Raw genomic sequence first — 24,905 nt, forward strand, 5'->3', positions numbered from 1 at the left:
CTGACTGCTCCTGACTCCTCCTGACTGCTCCTGACTGCTCCTCCTGACTGCTCCTCCTGACTGCTCCTCCTGACTGCTCCTGACTGCTCCTGAATGCTCCTCCTGACTGCTCCTGACTGCTTCTGACTGCTCCTGACTGCTCCTGACTGCTCCTGACTGCTCCTCCTGACTGCTCCTCCTGACTGCTCCTGACTCCTCCTGACTGCTCCTGACTGCTCCTCCTGACTGCTCCTCCTGACTGCTCCTCCTGACTGCTCCTGACTGCTCCTGAATGCTCCTGAATGCTCCTGAATGCTCCTGACTGCTCCTCCTGACTGCTCCTCCTGACTGCTCCTGACTGCTCCTCCTGACTGCTCCTGACTGCTCCTCCTGACTGCTCCTGACTGCTCCTGACTGATCCTCCTGACTGCTCCTGACTGCTCCTCCTGACTGCTCCTCCTGACTGCTCCTGACTGCTCTTGCTAACGTACTGCCCTCCAGTGAAGGGAAGCACAGCTTCAGAGGTGGGATTTAATCTTGATTTAAAAATATTTACTTTGGCCAACTAATTAAAAGTGTTACTATGACTGAAAATAGTGCAGTGCCTCAACCTTAGCTAACTAACTAACTAACTAACTAACTAGCTAACTCACTCAGATGTGCTGGTGAGCAACACCGGCGCCCCCCAAGGAACTGTGCTGTCTCCCTTCCTGTTCACCACCTACACCTCCGACTTTCGCTTCCACTCGGGTACATGCCACCTACAGAAGTTCTCCGATGACTCCTCCATCGTCAGCTGCATCACAGATGACAACGAGGAGGAGTACAGAGCCCTGGTGGAGAACTTCATAGGGTGGTGTGATAACAATCACCTCCAGCTCAACATTGGAAAGACCAAGGAGCTGGTGGTGGACTTCCGGCGGAGCACGAGGCCCCCAACTCCCATCACCATCCAAGAGGGGAGGAGGTGGAGGTGGTGGACACCTACAAGTTCCTGGGAGTACATATGAACAGTAGACTGGACTGGACTGACAACACCGAGGCCCTCTACAGGAAGGGACAGAGCAAACTGTTCTTCCTGAGGAGGCTCAGGTCTTTTAATGTATGCAATAGGCTGCTGCAGATGTTTTACCAGTCTGTAGTAGCCAGTGTTCTCTTTTTTGCTGTGGTATGTTGGGGGGGTAACATGAACACAAGGGATGCCAACAGACTGAACAGGCTGGTGAGGAGGGCTGGCTCTGTGGTTGGATCTGAGCTGGACGGTCTGGAGGTGGTGGCAGAGGGCAGGATGAGGAGGAAGCTGGACGCTATCCTGGAAAACCCCTTCCACCCCCTCCATGATGAGCTAGTCAAGATGAGGAGCACCTTCAGCCACAGACTCATCCCTCCTCGGCACAACACAAAGCGCCTGGGTCAGTCCTTCATGCTGGTAGCCATCAGGCTCCACAACCAAGGCTGACCCCCTTATGACAACTATTAGAACTTTTAAGAAATTTAAACATGCACTATCTGGCGCACTTTACACTCACTTTACACTATACATCCTATATACCACTTTATTGCTGACTGCACATATGTACATATTACATTTATTTATTTATTGTACATACTACATTTATTTATTGATGGACTGTACATACTATGTTCACCCATTCACTCTGTATCTTTTATATCTCTATTATTGTCTTTAGAATTTTTGTATACCTTTACCTCTCCTGTGATTCACTCTGTTTGCTGATGTTGCTGCTTTGACACCTGAATTTCCCTCTGGGGATTAATAAAGGTCCATCTTATGTTATCTTATCTTATCTTATCTTAACTAACTAACTAACTCGGTTATACTCCCAAACCGATGGGAGCTCTGGGCGGTGTGGGTGGCTCCCCCACCCACACCGCTGACAGCAGCCCGCCGAGTCGGTCCGTGTGCTTTTAAATGCTGACATTTGTCATGCTTGTTATAGAATCGTTCATTAGAGGGGAGATCCATGAAGTAAACCAGCCTATCTTGGTCGACTGATTCACTTCTACTTTAAGTTAACCTTGGGCTCCCTCCTTGTCACATTTCCTTGGACCAGTCTGTGACACTGGTCCTCAGAAAGCTTATTGCTGTGAACACACAGTAATACATTAAGGTGACATAAATGAATGTGTCAGTGTTTTCATCGAGGCAGAGCTCCTCTCATGTGGATCATGACAGCTGGACAGTCCGAGAGTTTAGTAAGGAAATCGAAGAGGAGGGGACCAGAAAGTGAAGGGCACATCTCCCTCTCCATCTTAAGGAGAAATGACATTTTACTGTAGAGAAAGAATTTCAGTTTTTGGATGGAGGAGGAAAAACAAGATTAGCCTAACAGCAATTATTTTGAGATTCCGTGCCCATTAACGGCCACAGCACATAAAACCTGCTCAGCCCATCTAGTGTTCTTTGAAGCTGACTTTCCACACCGGTCAGCAGAAAGCCATGGCTGACAAACGTCAACTCTGCATCTCTATCCAACTTCTCCCTCTTAGATATAAAGACAGTACTCAGGGTTGTACAGGCAAAGGGTTGCCCGTTTTATGCATGAAACATACGGACATACAGTAAATGCCCGTATCCTAGTAATGATTAAATCAGCAGCAACTGGACTTGGTTTAGATTCTTGAAGACGTTTCACTTCTCATCTGAAAAGCTTCTTCAGTTCTGGCTGAATGGTAGGGGAACCCAGGAATTGAACCACTGTGGGGTCGTTAGCAGGACTATAGAAACCACGCAGTACAATGGTGCTCCTCTAGAGGTGTGACCACTGTTGATGCCAGGTGTGAATGACTGTCACATGGGTCGTTGGAGTCATTATAGTCAGCTGATGCCAGGTGTGAATGACTGTCCAGTGAGGTCAGGTGTGAATGACTGTCCGGTGAGGTCAGGTGTGAATGACTGTCCAGTGAGGTCAGGTGTGAATGACTGTCCGGTGAGGTCAGGTGTGAATGACTGTCCAGTGAGGTCAGGTGTGAATGACTGTCCGGTGAGGTCAGGTGTGAATGACTGTCCGGTGAGGTCAGGTGTGAATGACTGTCGGGTTAGGTCAGGTGTGAATGACTGTCCGGTGAGGTCAGGTGTGAATGACTGTCCGGTGAGGTCAGGTGTGAATGACTGTCCGGTGAGGTCAGGTGTGAATGACTGTCCGGTGAGGTCAGGTGTGAATGACTGTCCGGTGAGGTCAGGTGTGAATGACTGTCCAGTGAGGTCAGGTGTGAATGACTGTCCGGTGAGGTCAGGTGTGAATGACTGTCCGGTGAGGTCAGGTGTGAATGACTGTCCGATGAGGTCAGGTGTGAATGACTGTCCAGTGAGGTCAGGTGTGAATGACTGTCCGGTGAGGTCAGGTGTGAATGACTGTCCGGTGAGGTCAGGTGTGAATGACTGTCCGGTGAGGTCAGGTGTGAATGACTGTCTGGTGAGGTCAGGTGTGAATGACTGTCCGGTGAGGTCAGGTGTGAATGACTGCTGGGTTAGGTCAAGTGTGAATGGTTGTTTAGTCTCCTGGGCAGGGATGCCAGGACAGCATTGTAGGTGGAAGACAGGTGATGCTTTAGGCCTCCTCCTGTGTTGAGTGATGGCTTCTCTACTTTAGCATAGATGGCTTCTTTCACTCCTCTTTCAAACAATATTTCCTCCCGTGGTTGTTTGATTTCACCACTGTACAGTTCTGTGCACTCCTCACTGCATTGGACTGCATACACCAGGTTGCTTTGCTTGTGTTAGGGTGTGCGGTCCTTAGGGTGGACCAGTTTCTGTCTGAGGGTTTTTTCACAAACACTGCATCCCTGTGTCTTCAAGCCCAGCAACACCCTGGGAAACCCAAGGAGGAAAGATGGTTTGAAAGAAGAGTGAAAGAGGCCATCTATGCTAAAGTAGAGAAGCCATCACTCAACAGAGGAGGAGGCCTAAGGCATCACCTGTCTTCCACCTACAATGCTGTCCTGGCTTCCCTGCCCAGGGGACTAAACAACCATTCACACCTGACCTCACCGGACAGTCATTCACACCTGGTATCAGCTGACTCTAATGTCCCATAACTACAGTGGTCACACCTAGGAGCACCAATGTACTGAGGGATTTCTATATTACTGCTAACGACCCCACAGAGGTTAAATTCCTGGGTTCCCCTACTAACACTCAGCCAGAAGTGAAGAAGCTTCTTGGATGAGAAGTGAAACGTCTTCAAGAACCTAAACCAAGTCCAGTTGCTGCTGATTTAACCCTTACTGGGATACCATGACCTGGATGACTGAGAACCTTCACAAACATATCTGCCCGTATGTTTCATGTGTCTTTGCTGGCTCAGTTCACACATTTGTTTGTTGGATACAAGGAAACAATCAGAGAGCATCGGAGTGACCTCAGCTACATAAATCCTATCAGCTGTATTTTTCTACAGTGGTTTCTTTCACTGTCTCTGATTCAGGTCGCGCTGACCTGCACTCAGATCTGGTGGACGTCTGACGTCGGCATGGCGTTCGTCCGTCTGGAGGAGGGCTACGACAACGCCATGAAGGAGTACTACAGGAAACAGGTGTCCCAGCTCAACACCCTCATCTCCATGCTGATCGGGCAGCTCACGCCGGGCGATCGGCAGAAGGTCATGACCATCTGCACCATCGACGTCCACGCCAGGGACGTGGTGGCCAGGATGATCGCTCAGAAGGTACGCCGGATAAATCTGGCCAAGAACCTGTACTGTATAAATTCTCATGAAGACACCATGATTGCTGCTGTATTTTTGAGAGGCTATTACCAGTGAGTAATGCACTCAAGATATTCAAGCAAGGCATGTCATTACCATAATTAGAGGGTGGGAAAGCTCAGATTATTTCTGGCTTTACTTCAAGCCTTGGCACTCTGTTCAACTCTCTCTCTCTCTCTCTCTCTCTCTCTCTCTCTCTCTCTCTCTCTCTCTCTCTCTCTTTTAAGGTGGAGAACTCTCAGGCCTTCGTGTGGCTCTCCCAGCTGAGACACCGTTGGGATGAGAAGGACAAGCATTGTTTTGCCAACATCTGCGACGCCCAGTTTCTCTACTCCTACGAATACCTGGGCAACACGCCGCGCTTAGTCATCACTCCTCTGACGGACAGGTACGGAGGTGTTCTTCTTGGTGTCTTTGTTCAGACTGAGAGGCAGTGAAACCTCATGATTGCTTGTCATGTGGTGAAGCTATTTCAGTTGACCATTGCTACGCCAAGCTTTCCATTCTTGCACATCACATATGCAGCTAACGATGATGATAGATTCCCTGTGTTTACTGAAACAATGGCTCCTTGATTTCAGCTCATTTCTAACCGGCAAACCCTCGATTTTACTGTAATAACAAACAAAACACAAACACAAGGCGTTCATCCAGGACACTGCTGTTTGTGTCCCGTGCGTTATGTTACAATCAGCTGTTCGTCGGTGTCCTGCGTTCACAACGTTCAGTTTTATTTTCACTGTACAAACACAGCAGTTTTAATGTACCTTAAAGGGAGATTTGTCAAGTATTTATTACTCTTATCAACATGGGAGTGGACGAATATGCTGTTTTATGTAAATGTATGTATAGATGTATTGTTGTAAATCAATTAACAACACAAAACAATGACAGATATTGTCCAGAAACCCTCACAGGTACTACATTTAGCATAAAACAATATGCTCAAATCATAACATGGCAAACTGCAGCCCAACAGGCAACAACAGCTGTCAGTGTGTCAGTGTGCTGACTTGACTATGACTTGCCCCAAACTGCATGTGATTATCATAAAGTGGGCATGTCTGTAAAGGGGAGACTCGTGGGTACCCATGGAACCCATTTACATTCACTGATCTGGAGGTCAGAGGTCAAGGGACCCCTTTGAAAATGGACATGACAGTTTTTCCTCGCCAAAATTTAGCGTAAGTTTGGAGCGTTATTTAACCTCCTTTGCGACACGTAAGTATGACATGGTTGGTCAAGAAAGAAGAAATTAGTGGCGTTAAAACAAATTTGCGTTAACGCGTAATTATCACATTAACTTTGACAGCCCTAATATATACAGTATCTATATATACTATATAATTGCAACTATTTTTTTTTTCAATTTTCACTTGTTACTGCAATTTTATTGCAAAAAAAAATGCCTAAAAACTTTGCAATATGCATTGCAATTCTTTAGAAAAGCTGTCATGAAATCAGGCATTTTAGGCTGCAACAAACCCAAAAAAGACTGCGAAATCCTGGAGGGACTGGTTATAGTTGCTAAACTCAGCGTTGCCAACTCTTATCCAATGAAAGTAGCTAGCACAAGCTCCAAAAGTTGCTACGTCATATGATCATTTGCATATTGGTGATATTTGCATAAAGCGTAGTGGTTGTGTCGCCTGCCCGTGCACGGCACAGGAGAGGGAGAGACGCCGTTTGCAGCAGAGCTGTGGACTGTGATTACTCTGAGCAGCATGCATGGGGATGAATTACAATATAATATATTTCCCACTTATTCCCTGACATGCATAAGTCGCTAAATTTGCCACTATTCGCTTTTTAGAAATAAATTTGATAAGAGGACAAAATCGCCAAGTTGGCAACACTGGCTAAACTCTATTTAATCTCTGTTTGGGGAAAGAGTTCACTCCTGGAAAAGGTGAAGTGAAAGGCAAGAAGTCCTGTACAGGTTTATCAAATATGCCAGTTGGCATGAAGCCCGTTCAGAATCCATTATAAGTTTTCAAAAATCCATCTGTGTTGATGAAAATTGGTCTTTTTTTCTCCTTCAGTTGAAAAACTGAGTAGAAGATACGAGATCTCGTCTAATAATAAGCATGTGATGCATTCTAAGGATGTTCATTTGAATCATTATGTACACCCACCACGAGCAGAACCTTTTAGAACAACTCAGCTCGGGCACTTTGCCAGCAGCTTGTTTGTTCACATGCACATGTTTCTGCAGGATAAAGTTTTACCTGCACAGAGATGAATACCTGCCTCCCAGAGCTCTTTGGCAAATGGCAGCATTTGACTGGGTGGTTTCCCAGACTGACCAGTATTCCCTTTGAAGCCCGAACAAAGCAGGAACAATGGGCTTTGATGGCCGGATCAGCGGCCGTGTAGCAAGACTTCACCATATGGTGCAAGCCCTCGCGGTTGCTCGCTGCGACTCACACAGTTTGCCACTGGCTTTCATTTCAACAATGGACCGTGGACCAGGGGGCTGTGTGTCAAATCCTTTAATCCACGACTTGAGAGAACAGCTAAAAGCATGTTTGCTTCATGATGTTGTCACACAATTTTCTTTGTAACAGAGCCGGCAACAGAGAAGATGCTGTTGAGTGAAAACCGACATCACCAAATATCATAGCTGCAAACAAAAGGCTTGTTTTTAGTTTGACACTATGCATGCCCGAGGGCCAGCTCACCCAAAAAAAACAGCGTTCTCTTACTTACCTCTGGGCAAGGCAAGTTTATTTGAATATGTCATTCCGTAGTGCTTTGCATTAGAGATAAAAATGCATTAAAACAAGGTATAAAAGAAACATGGGGCAATATAAAAAGACATAAAGACAACTTGAATAGACTAAATAAAATCAAAGATAAAAATAAGCAATAAGCAAATCGCCCCACATTTAACTTAATAAAAGGCAGAAACATTTGGAGCCTGTATTTAAGAGAACTGAGAGATGAAGCAGACCAAGTTTTCTCGAACTGATTATTTAATTTCCATGTTTAGTTTGGACTCTGGGGAGTCAGTAGACCTCTCCCAGAAGATCTGAGAGGTCTGGACAGTACAGAACTTCCTTCAGCAGGAGGTTAGAGATGTATTTTGGTCTTAAACCATTCAATGCAAAACACAGGATGCCAGTTCATGAACACTTAATTTGAACCATTTAAAGCTTCAGTAGGCAGTATATTTTTGGCATCATTGGGCAAAAATCCCATAATAACCTTTCAGCATATTGTAATTCAAGTGTTCTGAGAGAAAACTAGACTTCTGCTCCTCTTCATGGCTCTGTTTTCAGACTTTAGAACATCTAGCCCATGACGGGAGACTTTGACCAATCACAGGTCATTTCAGAGAGAGAGAGCATTCCTATTGGCTGTGCCCCAGCTGGTGGGCGATGCTTGGTATTTCCTCAGCAGATCTCAACATTGCTGATAACAGAATATTGATTCATACAGTATTTGATCAGCGCTGCCTAGTTTGACCGTTTAGTCGGAGTTAGCGAGTGATTGACAGCTGCTCAGAGACAGCAGACTCCAGATCAGCTCTGATTGGTTGTTTTGGACACCGGGGGACACAGAGGAACATGATTTATTTTTTTTCAGATTACCTGTCTCACGCAGTACTGTCAGGATATAGTTTATAAAAATAACTTAATACGTAATAATTTGCTCCGTTTCTACCCACTGCAGCTTTAACTGTTGAAATGAATCATCTAAACGGATGTTAATGACGGTGATATAAGAGATGACAAACCATACGAGCAGTTGCAGTGAAAATATAATATATATAAATATATCTATAATCTATAATGAATACAGGCAACACACACACACACACACACACACACACACACACACACACACACACACTGACCAACAGAGGGAGTGGGGGGGGGGGGGGGGGGGGGTTTTAGTCAGACAGACAAACTGATATATAGCTGTTTCTTTTAAAAACAACGTAATAAAACAAGTGGCCCTGTCACAGCTGCCCAGTTTAGCGTCACTCTCTTGTCTTCTATCCGGCTTTAGTTATTCGATGCAGGACATCCTTATCCAGCCTCCTAGACGACTGATTGTGAGTTTTTTGGCCATATTTCAGGGGGGGAGCCATAAAGCCTGTTGGCGCTGGTATCCGGATGATACACTGTATACAGATGGGATCATTCGTCTTCTCTGAGCTTCTGTCTCTTGTTATGCTTTCCAATATTTCCCCCCCCTTCCATACATCATCTATTAACCAGCAGCTCATTAAAATCATTGCTCTATTGATATTCAAGGCAAAGCATTGTGTTTATTGCACCGGATCAATAAAGTCCTGATTGTCTCCATCAGTTCACGTCCATGAATGCTGCTGGTTTTTTTATTGATACGAGATGGGCCGAGTGTTTGTTAGTGCTGACAGGTTCTGCGGGAGAAGCAATCACTGGTGTCGCTAATCAGCCTGCGTGATAATCAAAGCACAGGAGCAGATTATATTAGCATATAATGAGGTTATGTACGATGACGGCTGAGGCGTTGTCAGTGCTGGTTATGAGACTGTGTCAATTCAGAGTCTGTCAGTTGTGCTGTGCACGGCTGTGTGCTGCAGAAATGAAACCTCTTTCTAGGGTGCATTTATTAAACGTCCGTCTGGATCATTTAAAGGAGCAGCGTGATGGAGAGCTGTGTACATGCTGGAGACATTCTCACTTTGTTTGGAGTTTTACAAATCGCAAGTCATTTCTGGGAATATACCACTTTGGAGAACTGGGATTTCTCACCAGAAAAGAATTTAGATTTTCTTTTTTTCTTTTTTTGTAAAATTCTTTTTTCTTTTTTTTTTTTCAAACATAGCATAACAAACACAACAGAACATAACACCGGTGCCATAATACAAAAAAATTATATCTTACATTTAACATTTAATAATATGTACATACATATATAGACACATACACATCGCTTCTCACTCCCACACAGAAACAGGTCCAGCCTTCCTCCCACCCTGAGAGGTAGAGTTACAGAAAAAGTGAAGTTACAGTAAAATAAAAATAAAAATAATTTTTAAAATAATTTAATTAATTAGTTAAAATTAAAGGTAATAAGTACTACAATAATATTACTCATGGTAGTAAGATAGAAACCGTAAAAATAATTAATTAATTACTTAATTATAAAAATAAACAAAACAGCATTATATTAAGGCAGGGGTCAGCAACCTGCGGCTCTTCAGCTCCTCTCCATTGGCTCTCTGTGGATTTTTAAAAATGGAAATGAATAACTGTTTTTTGTTTACATTTTCATTTTTATTTATCATTGTTGTAGGTCTATGGTATGACGGTATGACGGAGTATTAGGGCCACATTGAGGAAAAAATCTGAGCTTTCGAGAATAAAGTCATAATATTACGAGAATAAAGTCAAAGGTTTACGAGAAAGAAATTCGTAATATTATTAGAATAACGTCATAATATTATAAAGTAGTAATTTTATATGGGATTTTTTTTCCTTTCTAAAGTTATGACTTTATTCTCGTAATATTACGACTTTTTTTCTCATAAAGTTATGACTTTGTTCTTGTAATATTATGACTTTATTCTATAAATCTCAGATGTTTTTTCCCTCAATGTGGCCCTTATACTCCGTAGTACATTTTCTCTTTAGCCCTCACTGCATTAGACTTATATTCTATATACTTAGACTATAAACTGTGTTACCTTCATCACAATGATCACATGTTTTGTGGCTCAGGACAGATTTTTTTCTTTTTTTCCTAAAATAGTTCTTTTGATAGTAAAGTTTGCTGACCCCTGTATTAGGGGGATCTCCATGATTCCACTTAGGTTTGATACATCTCAAGAAGTTTTTTTTTCTCGTATTTATTAGATTATGTGGTATTATTGTAGTACAACACCAATTCCTCTTGGAAGTACAATGTTGGTCCAATGTTTTTCAGCATATTTTCTGACCAGTTCCAGCTCTATGCAGCCACTTCAGCATGTTGTTTCAATGTTCTCAAGTTGATCCACCTGTTGAATGCCACTTCGCACTTTGATTGTCTGATTAAGCCGCTTGTTGAACCATCTGCATATGTTTTTTTTCATTTCATTCATACTTATTCTAAACAATAGTTTGCCACATACCTTTGTGCATATGGTAGTCCACGGTGTGCCAACACATCCATCATGCATTTTTGCGAAGACAGGGAAACAGTAGGGAGATTGGAGCGTGCCACCAGACTAATGATTTGTCACTTTGTCAGTGTTTAGAAAGCAATTATAAACTGATTTATTAAACTTGCATTCAAATGGTGAGCCATGAGGCATAGCAGAAGTCTAGTTTTCTCTCAGAACACTTGAATTACTGAAAGGTTATTATGGGATTTTTCCCAATGATGCCAAAAACGTTCTGCCTACTGAAGCTTTAACATTACAAATTTGACATCAGAGAAACATTGTCCATCAACTTTGGCTGCGTTTGAGCACCAAGCATCATTGATGTAAACATGTCTGCCTTATCTCGTCCTGCGCTCTGTCCTGAGGTCCGCTCGTCAAGTGCAATAGTTGATCCGGGATGCCACAACAGAGCCAGAGTTAGCCTGAGTGTCATTTCATCCGTTTTATTTCCCTGCGGCCTCCTTCTCTTCCCGGGGCAGTCTCCCTGCTCTCCGTGTCAGGTCTGTGTACTGTGGCGCTCTCCAAGGTGCTGATCCGGCTGCTGGTAGCAGCTCCAGAGTTCTCTCTGTCACCCCCACCCACAGCAGTGGGACGGCTTCTACCAGCAGGAACTCCCAGCCAATATCTTCCTGGTTTAATCATTGCCTTCACCTGTTTCCCAACATATATACCCCCTCTATGTATGTATTGCTGAATCTTGGAATTTCAAACACGTGTGAGGACAAGAAGTTAAGCTTAAGTTCTGTTTGTTGTTTTTACAGTTTGACGGTTGCAAGTGATTTAGTCAGAAAGCCTTATTGGCTGTTGTGTTTTTTTTGTTTTGCTAGAAAATCAAAGTGCTGAAACGGTTCACCGGTCTCCTCTCTCTTACTGCACTTTGAATCCTCACTGCACTCTTCCATGTGGTGGTGTTTGGCCCGGCAGGTCTAGCTTTGGTGGTCTGCCGGTGATTGTCTCAAGGTTCACTGCGCTTCATCCAATCCCCACGCCGATGAGTGTGTCTCTGTCACAGGCCGTACGTGCTCCAGTAACAAAGGCAAAGAAGACAACAAATTATTGAATATGCTCTTAAAATATATACATGTTTTATTTGATTGAACAAATCTGTAATTCTATTAAATATCTATCATAATCTATTATTACGGTGGCACATTTTAGGTACACAGAACAAATGTCAGCGCCAGGGACTGCACTTGTTTCTGTGAGGACACAGTGCTAACCCCTGAGCTAACATGTTGCCATAGATGGCTAAAACAGAAGAAACGTGCCAGTAGTCCGGCTCCTCTCTGTGAATGAATGGAGCTAACCTTTATAAATGGAAGAGCAGTGAGTTGAATCAGTCTATTTTTTTGTTGCTAGCTGTCAGGTTGCAGTCCTCATCAGTGATGCATGTGTGTGTATCTCCACTATATCTAGATGCTACATCACCCTGACCCAGTCCCTCCACCTGACCATGAGTGGAGCTCCAGCAGGACCTGCGGGCACGGGGAAGACTGAGACAACCAAAGACTTGGGCCGAGCCCTCGGCATCATGGTCTACGTATTTAACTGCTCTGAGCAGATGGACTACAAGGTGAGCGAGCACGCGTGGGTATCTGCATCAGATGTTGTGCACGCAGCTAATGTTCAGCCCACATTATGCCTGTTTCTTTTCATCTTTGCCTCCGTCAGCGATATGGTATGCATTTGTCATTAAAGTTGTCTACCCACCTTTATGTCCTTTCTCTTTTCATCTTCCTTTCCTTTCATCCTCTGTTTGCCTGCTTCCTTCTTGAAACAAGAGCTGATTGGTTAAACCCTGATTGTTATTTCTTACCCATACCTAGTCAAAACGCCCTCTCTGTACCCAGCCTCCACTTGCTTTATTATGTGCTTTTGTATACTCTTACACACACACACTTTCTGCATATAGAGTGCTCGGGGGAGACATAAACATAATCTCATGATCCGACCTGCTCCTGCTTCCCCCAGACAGGGGCATCATTACAGTATAGAGGCGTACAGCACCCCCGGCTATACACACCGCGGAAAGGTGTCAGAGAGAAGTGCTAATATACTCCGGGAGGAACACAGGCACCAGACGCTGGCTTCAGAGTCCCACACTGTTACTCATATTCAGTTATGCACACACACACAAGCTGAATCAATCCACCAGTCAGCTCCGGTTTGCGTCAGAGAAGGTTTCCTCGGCCCTGTAATTGGAGAGAGAAGTCAGCTGCCTGCTTCATCCCGGTCCAGCTGCTCTCCGGAGGGCTGTTCACCTGCTCTCAAGTTGATGTTGGGAAAACTAAAATGTGGGTGGTAGACATCTTAGCCTTCTCTTTTTGCCATCAGTGCTTTGTTTTATTAGTGTGAGGCCTTGTTTATGTATCATCCTGTTATTATACGCCCACCCTCAGCCTGCTGTGGTGCTGCACTGTGCTAACTGCAATGAATGTTTTTCCATATATCTTCTGTCTAATTGGCGTGCGTCCGTGTCTGCCTCTCCACACAGTCGGACAGGGTCTTTACCCGTGAGCCTGCCTCACTGACCAACGCGTTCTCATCCCAACTCGCCAAATAGCGCCGCTTTGTCACACCCCTCGGTGTCACACCCCTTGGCGTCACTTTATTTTCATGATCAAAACCACTATAGTTAAAGAAAAACATGGTTGGGCTTAAAACTACTACGTTTGTACAGTGAAAAAGACGCTGAACGTTGTGAACGTGGGACACGAGCAGCCGTCTCCTGGATGAAAGCCTTGTGTTTGTCCACTCCCGCTGCTCTGTGTTTCTCTTTGCTCTTTAAACTATGTCACCACACTCCCGGAGTTTTACTGTTGCCGCAGATGGGTTTACATTGAAGTTAATGGAATGCCCGGTGTGTTTCATACCGACGCTAAAGGGTCCCTTGTGCGGCGGTACAGAACATCGGCGGCCGTGACAAAGCCTTTTTTTTTTATTTTCATCACAAACAAAAAAAAGTAACATCTACAGACAGACTCACAAGCATACCAACCCCACGTACAGAAAACAAGCATCAAATGAAATAACACAAAAAAAATAATACAAATAATAATAATAAAAAAAAGACAACCACCACAAGAAAGCCAGACTAGACAGACAAAGATACAATCCCATTTCCGCCTGTGTCATATCAGGGAAAGAACAGAAAAGAATAGCCAAAGTGGATGTCAGTAGGGCCTTCAGCTAACAGTCGGGGGAGTCAAGGTGTTGAATAATTGGGCCCCAAATACACTCAAATATTTCTTGAGAACCATGTGTGTTGCTTCGAAGCCTCTCGAGGTTTGTATCCCTGAAACTAGATCCCTCAGCCATCTAGAAAAACAAGGAGCGCTGGTGGCCTTCCGTTCTTTTAGCTACTACCATACCGGTCATCAGGGTCTGCTGTACAGTGCGTGGCAATGAAAGAGAAGCTTCGGAGCAACCAAACAAGACAATTATTACATCAGGTTCAATCTGCATATCATACATTTTACAATATACCACCTAAAGATTTGGGACAATCTTAGAACAAAACCAGAAAGTATGACCAAGAGTACATTTTGAGGAATTACATCTGTCACAGATATCCAATACACATTTTGTTCATCTTCACTTTGGAATAATGTAGTCTATGCATGACTTTGAACTGCAACCTGGCATTAATTGACAACAAAGCCTTGGTATTTAACGCCATGGGAATGAGAACGGGCTGGACTGACTTCCTGTCCCGCAGTGTCCATCTAAATATGTGTCTCTCCCTCTCTCTGTCCACCAGTCCTGTGGGAGCATCTACAAAGGCCTGGCTCAGACGGGCGCATGGGGCTGCTTTGATGAATTTAACAGGATCTCAGTAGAGGTGCTGTCTGTGGTGGCTGTACAGGTAAGAACAAGTCCAGTTGCTCTGCCTCAGGTACTCCAAATCCCCTTTCAGGTGTATTTTCAAGCCCTGTTGATGGAGCTAAATATGTGAGTTTTCATCTTATTTGCGAAGTGGTCTATCAAGTTGTGGTCAAAATAAGCCCCCTGAAAACAGCTCCGCAGAAGTAAATAGCCTCTTCATCACTGATTGCGAGCGTAAATTGCCTCAGCTATAAGACTAATCCACGAAGGCTGGCACCTTTGCACCCCAGAGCTTCTTCATAATTGGAGCCTTCACTGATCTGATTTGAGAGTCGAGGATGGAAAACCGCCTTCTTTGCTTGCCAGCACACTTTTCACATCTTAGCTACTAATAACAGCAACTCTGAACGGACAAAGTCTAAACTCTTAAAGGACGCGCTACGGTAATTAGGTGAATTAGTATTTGCTCAGCGTTCGTAAGACCTTGATTTGCACATGTGTACTAATAGCACATTTGTGTTTGTAATTTTGAGTTGTTTTTTTTTTTTTAAATGAATCATCATTCATTTAGAAGTAACGAGCTGTCCTTCCAGTGTTGCCAGTTTGGACTTGGCCCCTTGTCAAAAAAATAAGTTTTCATTTTTATTTGTCCTTTAGTAAAAATTTTTGTCCATTCCATATAAATATGTTTTAAAATATAGCATTTTTTATGTGTGAAGTGGCGTATGATGAAATAACACACACACAGCTTGCAAATATACCTTCAGACAACAGTAAAGTTTGTCTTAATAACAATGTAAGAATTATCAGTAGTGAATTCAGAGTAGACTTTTATCAGTTATCAGGTATTATGAACTCTCTGTTGAACTGTGTTAGTGACATAAAGCAGTGGCTGTCACAAAATGTCCTTCATTTAAATGAAGGTAAAACTGAATATATTATGTTTGGTACTTCGTGCATGACTAATGTTGCAGTCTCAAGCTTTGGTGCTCTGGCTTCTTATTTCAAACTAACTGTAAAACATCTGGGGGTGACATTTGACAGCTGTTTGAAACTTGATAAACAGATTGACTCTGTTGTTCAAATGAGCTTTTTCCAGCTTCGTCCTCTGGCTAAAGTAAAGCCCTTCCTCAATCGGCTACGTCTCGGGAGAGAGAACCGGTTCCTAGTTGTCAGATTCCTCGTTATCTCATGCCTCTGTGTCTATAGATTCCTCTTATTGATGCTTTCTGACAGTTACGCATGCACAATGACTCATACGTATCATCTTTCAGTTTGTTTTGGATCGGAGACATGGCGGAGAGAAAAAAAAAGCGCTCAACAGCATGGCGCTACTAAACCTGAGGGGACGTACCCTATTTATACCTGATAATGTTACACTGTAAACAACAAATCTGTGTTGAAATCAGCAGGAGGAGAGTTAGTAACGTTACCTGTTAGCAGCACAGTCCTGACTGGTTAAATAAAGGAGCTGCTAACGTTAACGGGGGTGCCATTGAGTTATTATTATGAGGCGTTCAAGCAGTAAAAATTACTATTGGGTGGAGGTAAATTACAACGTTATCATGATGTGTTCAAATGTAATCTGGTAAACTTAAGTTTTTGGAGAGAAACTTGAATAAATCCAGATGTTTGAAGGAGATGTTTTTGCATCAATATAAAATAGATATTACAGAGGGGATTATAAGTTGTTTAACTTCCTAACATAAGCTCTAAGCAGCTTATTATATATAAATAAAACTATGACAAGATTTGTTTTTAATCAAAGCAAATATTTAAATAATCATAATTATTTGAATTGTGTGTTTTAATGCAAATGACCACTATAGATGACAATAACAAAGTACAGTACAGTACTGTGTACACTACCCTCCCTCCCCCCAAATAATAGGGCTCTCCCAGAAGCTATGGTGTAATTCAAACACTGTAATTTACCATGTATATAATGTTTTTTATGTAAAATATATCGAACATTGAATGACATCAGATCTAAAATGTTATTCCTTCATTTAGTGCAGAGATTTGAAAAGTTGCAGATAACATTTCTGAGTGGCAGACAAAAGAAATACTGTCCTACCACAGTGGCACCCTGCTTATAACCCACCTGCTGAGCAGCAAACAGCAGACACAGTTAGAGACTAGCTGGTGAACATTTAGCAGTTAAGAGAGAGATATTGTTCTCAGGAATTGGTGGAGACCAAAATAGAGCTAAAAGAAGACAGTCAATGTTGGACTTCCTTCATCAGACCGCCCCAAACACAACTCCAAATGAATGTTCATGTTGCTCTGTGTCTGCTGGATTTCCATGTAGTCATATCAACTTCATGAAGTGCTAATACGTCAATGTATTTACAGCTTGTTGCGCTGCCTGTGGCTAAAACAAATCAATGAATGCGGGTTTAAATCTGTCCGTCAATGTAAGTTAAATCATTACCTCTGTGTGACCTGAGACAGTCCCTCTGGACGAAGTGAATGGATCATTGTGGCTCTGCCTTCATTCCCCTCCTCTCTCTTCACGTCATGTGTACTGACACATACAGTCGAAGATAAAAGACTTATTCTCTACACACTGAACGGTGTATATTCTGAGCGACCTACAGCAGCTAGCCCTTTGATTGCGGTTCTCGGCCATATTCTGTGTGTTTCAGCTGATGCTAGCTTTTCTGCTGCCATTCTGTTATCCCAGATCAAACAGATCCTCTCTCTGTGGTTTCATAAGTCTCTCTGGTGTATTCAAATCCTGCATGCTGCTGCCCCAGTCACTATCTTCATGCATGTGCAAAACTGTCATTGCAAAATACATAGGACGCTGATCATGATCATAATGGAGAAAGAGCTCCTCAAAGGACCATTATTCATCGCTAGACTTAACCCTCACTTCTCTGCCCTTCCTTCCTTCTCTCTTTAGCAGCAATGAAAGTCTTCTGTAAGCTGTGGAAGCTTACAATACTTAGAGAATTTTAAAGTGCCAGAAGAATGAATAGGTGTTGCGTGGCGTGATGAATAATAAATCACGGTGGCTTATACGTGGAGAAGTAGACCTTGAGAACAGAGGAGCGTCAAACTCCCGCTGTGACAGCTGGCAGCCCGCTCCAGCGCTCAGCCCGCTCCAGTGGAGCCAACGCCGAGCCATCTCTCACCATAGCATGCACACCTAATCCATCCTCTTAAAGTGGGAGCAGTTAGCATCGCACAGCGACATACTCGGCTGCCGGTCGGGTTTACTAACACAGGTGGCGGGACCAGTTTTACATTAAATAAAGCAGGGACAAACAGAAGGCCGCCAGACAACAACAACATGGAGATAAATTGGTGAAGTTCAGCCTCTGTTACAGCCAACACAGGCCTGGACTGTGAACATATTGAAGCTGCTCGCTGCAGGCTGTACATTCAAAGAGACAGCAAAGAGCGGAGCTGGACCTAACTGAATCACACCTTTCAGAACAGTGTCTGTTCTTGAACTTTTTTAAAATGTTTTCAGTGTTTTACCTCCTTTCATATCCCTGTAGGATAGCAGAGGTGGGCCGCTGTCATTTCACATAAAAAAACAAGCCCCACTGATGTTCTCACATAAACTTTTGTTCTTTTTTTTGTGCTGCAGCTGCACTGTTTGTTTTTGCATTTTCCCCTCCTTTCCTCTCCCTGTTGTGTTAGTATGACTGAGTGATCTGTAGCCGAGTACTCATCCATGAAGAGATGTTCCTCCTCTTTCCAGCTGTCGACTCGCTACGCTCTTTTACCACACGCATGTTAAATTCATAAAGCCTCTTACAGGCTGGGATTCAGAGTTTTAGGCCAAGACACACACACACACACACACACACACACACACACACACACACACAGAAAAAGTTATTTTCTGATATCTCATTCTATCATAATGTAGACAAGTGGAGCGCTGGCAGTTCATCCAGTAAACCTTGGCTGATAGCATCGGGTCCCTGGAAAAAAAGGTGCATAGTGTACCAATTTGGCAGGCTGTTACAAATTGACTCTGGTATGTGCTTAGTGACATTAATGATATGCTAATGAGTGAAACCATCCTTTCTCAGGCTTCACATGGGACGGTTGGACTAGCTGGAAGCATGTTTTGGGATGGTTAATTGACAGTGACTAGGACTGATGATGGTATGATGGTGTTGTGCCAATACAGTACTGTAGATTCGCCAGAACTACTTTTAGCCATGCCAGCAGTGTGGCTCTATGGATGATAATGTTGGTAGGTCCAACCATAGACATACATGTATATACATAGACGCTGCATTGGACGCTTCATACATCAACGTGGGCACCATATTGGACAGGGCAAGACTGGTCTGTAACCCTACACTAGTGAACGGGGAAGCTGCTGTTTCTCTGGATAAAAAGCACTCTACATTTCTCAACCGATTTCAACCAGTCGTTATTATATTAAAGGTTTTATGATCTACGAGGAGTAGAAAAATAAAGTTTAGTCTCCGGTTACTCGCTCTAATCCCTGCTAGACGCTCAGGAGACGAGTGTGTACCGTCGGCTGACATGAACTGAATTATTGACCTGAGAAAATAATTCATTTATCAGAAGGAATTGTTAAAACTCACGTTTGTCAAGTATGGCTTTGGCTTATTTTCCTTGTTTAAGGTTAATACTTGTAGAGAGGTCCCTGTATAGTATAATATAATATAATATAATATAATATAATATAACATAATATAATATACAATCAAGTGTCTTCCTCCGTTTTAGTGATCATGCTTTCAGTCTATAGGCTACGACTAACACTGCTACTGATATTACTGTTATGTACTGACTAATAAGAGCAATCAGAATAACAGGCAAATAGTAGTACATAAATAAATAATGGTAACAATAAATATTAGAATAATAATATTAGTTATGATCTGGATTTATTGAAATAATGCTGATAATACAGCAATTATAAAAAACTAAATAATCTAGTAATTGTTAACTAGGACATGCCATCAGTTTTATTGTTTGCAATATTAGACACATATCGTTTTAATACGTATCGTACATTTCACGTTTTAAACACGATATGTTAGATATGAACATCAATAAGCTAACATTAGCTTATATCGATTAGCTAACAATAATAAATGTTTGCTAGCTCTGATCTGATGTTACAGAAGCAAACGTTTTGTAAAGATGTAACGTGAACTTGAACAGTTGATAATGTGAAAAATGCTTAAAGGGACTATTTGTAACTTTGTAAGCGTATAAATGTAGCGGGTCGGCACACATGTGCGCTCGCATATGCGCGTTCGCGTGTAGCCGCTGTACCCTCCTCCTCTGCCTGCTCGCCTTCACTCAGACAGCTCAGCTCGCTCCACCTCTAGACGTGAACGCGCGCTCACTACACACTGCAGAAGAGTTAGTTTAGCTCTGAGAATATCTAGTGAATGCACAGGGGACGTTTGTGCAGAAATAACTGCTGTAGCTCCTCCAGACCAACAGAGGTTTCCCGTGTCTTGTGAAGTGACGGAGCTCTACAGAGATTTACGTTGTCTTCTCGTTACCGACCGGGTGCCTGTGTCTCCTCTGCTCTCTCTGGCTGCGGGCGGATAGAGCAGGGAGACACGCTGCAGAGCCCCGCTGCCTCAGCCTGCACTTAGGCAGGAAAAGCCAACACTAGGATCAGATCTAAATCATGTTCATGGAGAGACCTCCGTCTGGTCAGCTAACATTACAGCCAAGCAGCTGAAATATAGAGTGATATTGTGGTTTTAGCTGACGTGTGTCGCCTCACTGTTTTGAGTGATGCTCGTTCAGGTATATTGAGAGCGAGCAAGCGTGAGCCCGACGCTGACTTTCGTTGATTTCACGGCCACAGGTGTCACTGTTAAGAAGCATTTCTGAAAGTTACAAATAGTCCCTTTAAAGGAAAATGTGATATGATAGTACTAGTTCTTAATAATGACCTAATAATTGATTGAATCCCACCATAACGAAAGGACAGATCCATGAACCGGAAGCAGTGACGTTAACTATTAACTATTATATCTGTATTCAACAGTTTTTAACCAAAATCTTTGGGAAAAGAAAGAAAATTGTAACGTTAACTTAATGTTACTCCTCACAGATCATAAACATTTGAATATAAAACGACTGGTTGAAATCGGTTGAGAAATGTAGACGTTATAGTGCTTTTTATCCAGAAAAACGGCAGCTCCCTCGTTCACTTGTACAGGGTAACAAGAAAGTCTTGTCATCATCGGTTGGGTCTGAAGACTACAAGTTAGAAAATGAAGTTAGAAAGAAGTGATCTTACCAGAACTTTGTAGTCCAACCCTCATCTCTGCTGCACGCTAGCAAGCTAATGTAGCCTGAGGCTACACTAGCCACTATTAGCATAACACACCCGCATCTCAGACCAAACAGTCTGCGGTTGAGTTACAATGTGGATAATGTAGGCGGCATTAAGAAGAATGTGTGGAATGAAGGATACAATATCTCTGGACATGTTCTCTTTTAACAAACGGCTTTTCATATGTGGGAGTTATTTTGTTTGGGGCCAAAATGTGTCAAGGGTTGGATACCATCCCATTCTACCCTGTATTTTGTTTTTGTCATCTGTACTCGCAGGTCAAAAGCATCCAGGACGCCATTCGAGATAAAAAGCAGAGGTTTAACTTCATGGGAGAGGAGGTGAATCTTTGCCCCTCTGTTGGTATCTTCATCACGATGAATCCAGGCTACGCTGGCAGGACTGAGCTTCCTGAGAACCTCAAGGCTCTGTTCAGGTAGGTCAGGGGACCACCATAGTAATTAAGTCAATATACCATGCTCTATTCCTCAAATACTTTGGTCCATCAACCAAAGTTGAATCCATCAGTTAGTCGTCGGACTTTACTAATTATAATACAAAAACAACAGTTTCTTCAAATATGGCACAAATGTCCACTTGAACTTGAGGATGAACTGATTACATTTTGGTGGTCAAAGGTCAAGGTCACTGTGACCTCACGTCCGTCCCATTCTTGTGATATCTCTGGAATGCCTTGAGAGAATTTCTTCATATTTGGCAGAAATGTCCACTTGGACCAAGGTAGTCAAATGTCAAGGTCACTGTGACCTCATTAAACACGTTTTGGTCATAACTCAAGAATTCATATGCTAATTATGAAGATGGCTGAAAACTCGGAAACTCTTTCACTTAGGAACTTCAAATTTGGTATGATGGTTGAAAGCGTGGTGTAGTTGTGCATTTTGGTCCAGGGTGCCCAAAATTTCAAAGATTTTGGGCACCCTGGACTTGAGGAAGGTGAGCTAATAACAAGCTAGATTGTGCTCAATAGACTAACTCCATTAGCTCCTAAAGGGCTAAACCTTTGGCCCTACTTTAGTAGGGGTCAAGCAGTGAGCGGGGGGATGTGAGCAATGCTCACTTTTGCCTCGTTTATCCATGATTATGAAATACAACTGAGCTCCTTTCAATGTCTATTTCTCCACAGACCATGTGCCATGGTGGTGCCAGACTTTGAGCTGATCTGTGAGATCATGCTGGTGGCCGAGGGCTTCCTTAACGCTCGGGTCCTGGCTAGGAAGTTCATCACCCTCTACACATTGTGTAAAGAGCTGTTGTCCAAACAGGTAATATCTGCTTTCCTCCATGTTACACATCTGATATGGTTAGAAAAAGCCAGATCCATTTCCACTTTAAAGCTGAACAACTGACACAATATTCTTTTTATATTTTATAAAGGAATGCCTCAGAGGCACCACACAGGAGCTGAAGTGTTACATACATATGACTAAGAAGCTGAGGGGGGTTCTGATGTTATTCCATCTAATCTTTAATCCTTTTTGTTCCTGTTTTACATGTCATGCCATTATTTTAATTATTTAAAAAAGCAATAAAATCACTCACAGTGCTGACTAACAGTTACAGTGGAGCTCCTGGACTTAGGTAAGTGATTTTATGAGCCCTCAGTTCTGGATGAATTTCCCATGACCACAGGCCCATTTAAGTGTCATAGCACACTACTTCCTCTTTATGGCGGTTTTATGAAGCTTCAGTTCTTCTGACATTTTTAAATATCACTTTAATTACACATTTTGGCTGCTCCGGAGTTGTTTGCCAGAGTTTCATTGCAGGTTTTCCAACATTAGCAACTTAGTGGTAATGAAGTCAAATGATAATGAACAGACTGCTGCTCTAAGCTATATTCACACGGGCTGAAACTGCAAGTCAATGGAAAGTGCAGATTCAGAAAACTACTTTCTTGAGATAAACAAGTGGCTCATAATTGTGGATTTAATATTACATAAGTTCTGCTACGACGATGCTGTAGACACCCAAGCATGCTAAGAGAGTACAATGTAATATATTCCTTCCTATCAGAATCTGCAGGGAGCTGAAATAATGCTCTAATAAGATTCAGTGAAATACTGTGGCAGTGTGTGTTCTCCAGTTTGGGCTGGTCCACACCGTTGGGCTGGGTGTGTTGAACCTGATATGGGTGTGTTATGAACATCTGTGATGCACCTGTGACAGACAACTGGCCGACACTTTTGATCTTTGTCAGCTAGAGTCTCTGGACAGGGCACACACTCACAGTCCCTCCACTGGGGATGTGACGGTTAGGAAAGTTTCCCGATGGTTAATAAACTTGTGACAACACCGGTGTCACAGATTACACCGGATATTTTACTAGAAAAGATGACGGTCAATATGTGTAGCGCGCTTATGAGCAAAATGAATGTAATTATGAGTCATAAGTTCAAAAGATGTATTGCACTTTGCCAGAGTTGCAGAGAATGTAATTGTGAGTCCAGCTGAGTCCAGCATAACTACGGCTCTCTTGTCTGTGCCCATAAGAGATGCAATGTTCTAATGCTACAGTATTAATAAGAGAGAAATATCATGAATTACTTTAGAAATATTATTTTGATGTTATAAATGACATCTGAGAATATAAAGTAGGTTAAGCTCCGTGTAAAATCAGTAAATCCTACCAGATAAGCTCTCCGTCCACATAATAAGAATATTACACAGGGCTTGAAATCATAAAGTGAATTAGTGCTCCGATTCATTTTTTATCTATCAGGGTGTGTGTGTGTGTGTGTGTGTGTGTGTGTGTGTGTGTGTGTGTGTGTGTGTGTGTGTGGGGGTGTGGGTGTGGGTGTGTGTGTGTGTGTGTGTGTGTGTGTGTGTATGTGGGTTATTTCTTTCACCCTGATTCCTGGAGAGCCATTGGTTCGGATGCAAAGGTTCACAGGAGTCTACATGTCCGCTAGCAGCTCTGTGAGGCTGAACATGCTACATGCTAACAGCATGTCATCATGCTAATATGCTCACAACAACAATGCTAACATGCAAATGAGATAGTGAAATGGCATAGATAGTAGAGAGAGGTCAGCGTTTTTTAATGATCCATAACGTTTCAGTGTGTTGTCTGGCCTCGCCCACAGGACCACTACGACTGGGGCCTCCGAGCCATCAAGTCAGTCCTGGTGGTGGCCGGCTCTCTGAAGAGAGGAGACCCCGGCCGAGCCGAAGACCAGGTGCTGATGCGAGCTCTGAGAGACTTCAACATCCCCAAGATTGTGACCGACGACATGCCGGTGTTCATGGGGCTGATAGGAGACCTCTTTCCTGCTCTGGACGTCCCCAGAAAGAGAGACCTGGACTTCGAGAAGCACGTGAAGGACTCCATTTTGGACTTGAAGTTACAGGCTGAGGACAATTTTGTCCTCAAGGTAAGTTAAAGGTCCCATATCATAACAAAAATTGAGATTTTCATGTTTTTTTTATTATAAAGCAGGCTTAAGGTCTTTATAAATACTGTGAAAGTATTGAAACGCTCAATCTACAGGGAAATACACACAGCCTGTATTCAGAAACTCTGCATTTGAAACAAGCTGTCAGGATTTCTGTCCATTTGTGATGTCACAAATCTACAATATTTAGACCCTTTACACAATTTTAAACGTACACATTCTAAATGTGTCCCAGTTTATTCCTGGTTGCAGTGTATATGAATGTCATCAGCTGACAGGAAGTAAACATGGACCCAAGCTGTTGCCTAGCAACGAAATTCTGTTGCAATTCCGTTGCAATTCTGTCAAAATGTGCTAAAACGGAGTGTTTCAGACAGAGGGTAAATACAGGTATATTCAGGCAAACAGTACGAGGAAAATAAAGTTTTTTTTTAAACATTACAGCATGTAAACATGTTCTAGTAGAAACCCAAAATACAAGTATGAACCTGAAAAGGGGCACAATATGTCCCCTT

At 42.9% G+C, this 24,905-nt stretch overlaps 1 protein-coding gene across 1 annotated transcript in view; it reads left to right on the forward strand.

Moving 5' to 3' along the window:
* The window catches only part of dnah9 (dynein, axonemal, heavy chain 9), a 179,667-nt gene that overhangs the window by 38,806 nt on the left and 115,956 nt on the right, over positions 1–24,905 (forward strand). Inside the window, 7 exon segments of the mRNA XM_037754464.1 lie at positions 4,428–4,667; positions 4,934–5,094; positions 12,262–12,418; positions 14,606–14,710; positions 21,253–21,410; positions 22,122–22,260; positions 24,082–24,369. Of these exon segments, the coding sequence (XP_037610392.1) occupies positions 4,428–4,667; positions 4,934–5,094; positions 12,262–12,418; positions 14,606–14,710; positions 21,253–21,410; positions 22,122–22,260; positions 24,082–24,369 (1,248 nt within the window).

Source organism: Sebastes umbrosus, chromosome 20 (assembly GCF_015220745.1).
Source record: "Sebastes umbrosus isolate fSebUmb1 chromosome 20, fSebUmb1.pri, whole genome shotgun sequence".
Lineage (NCBI taxonomy): Eukaryota > Metazoa > Chordata > Actinopteri > Perciformes > Sebastidae > Sebastes > Sebastes umbrosus.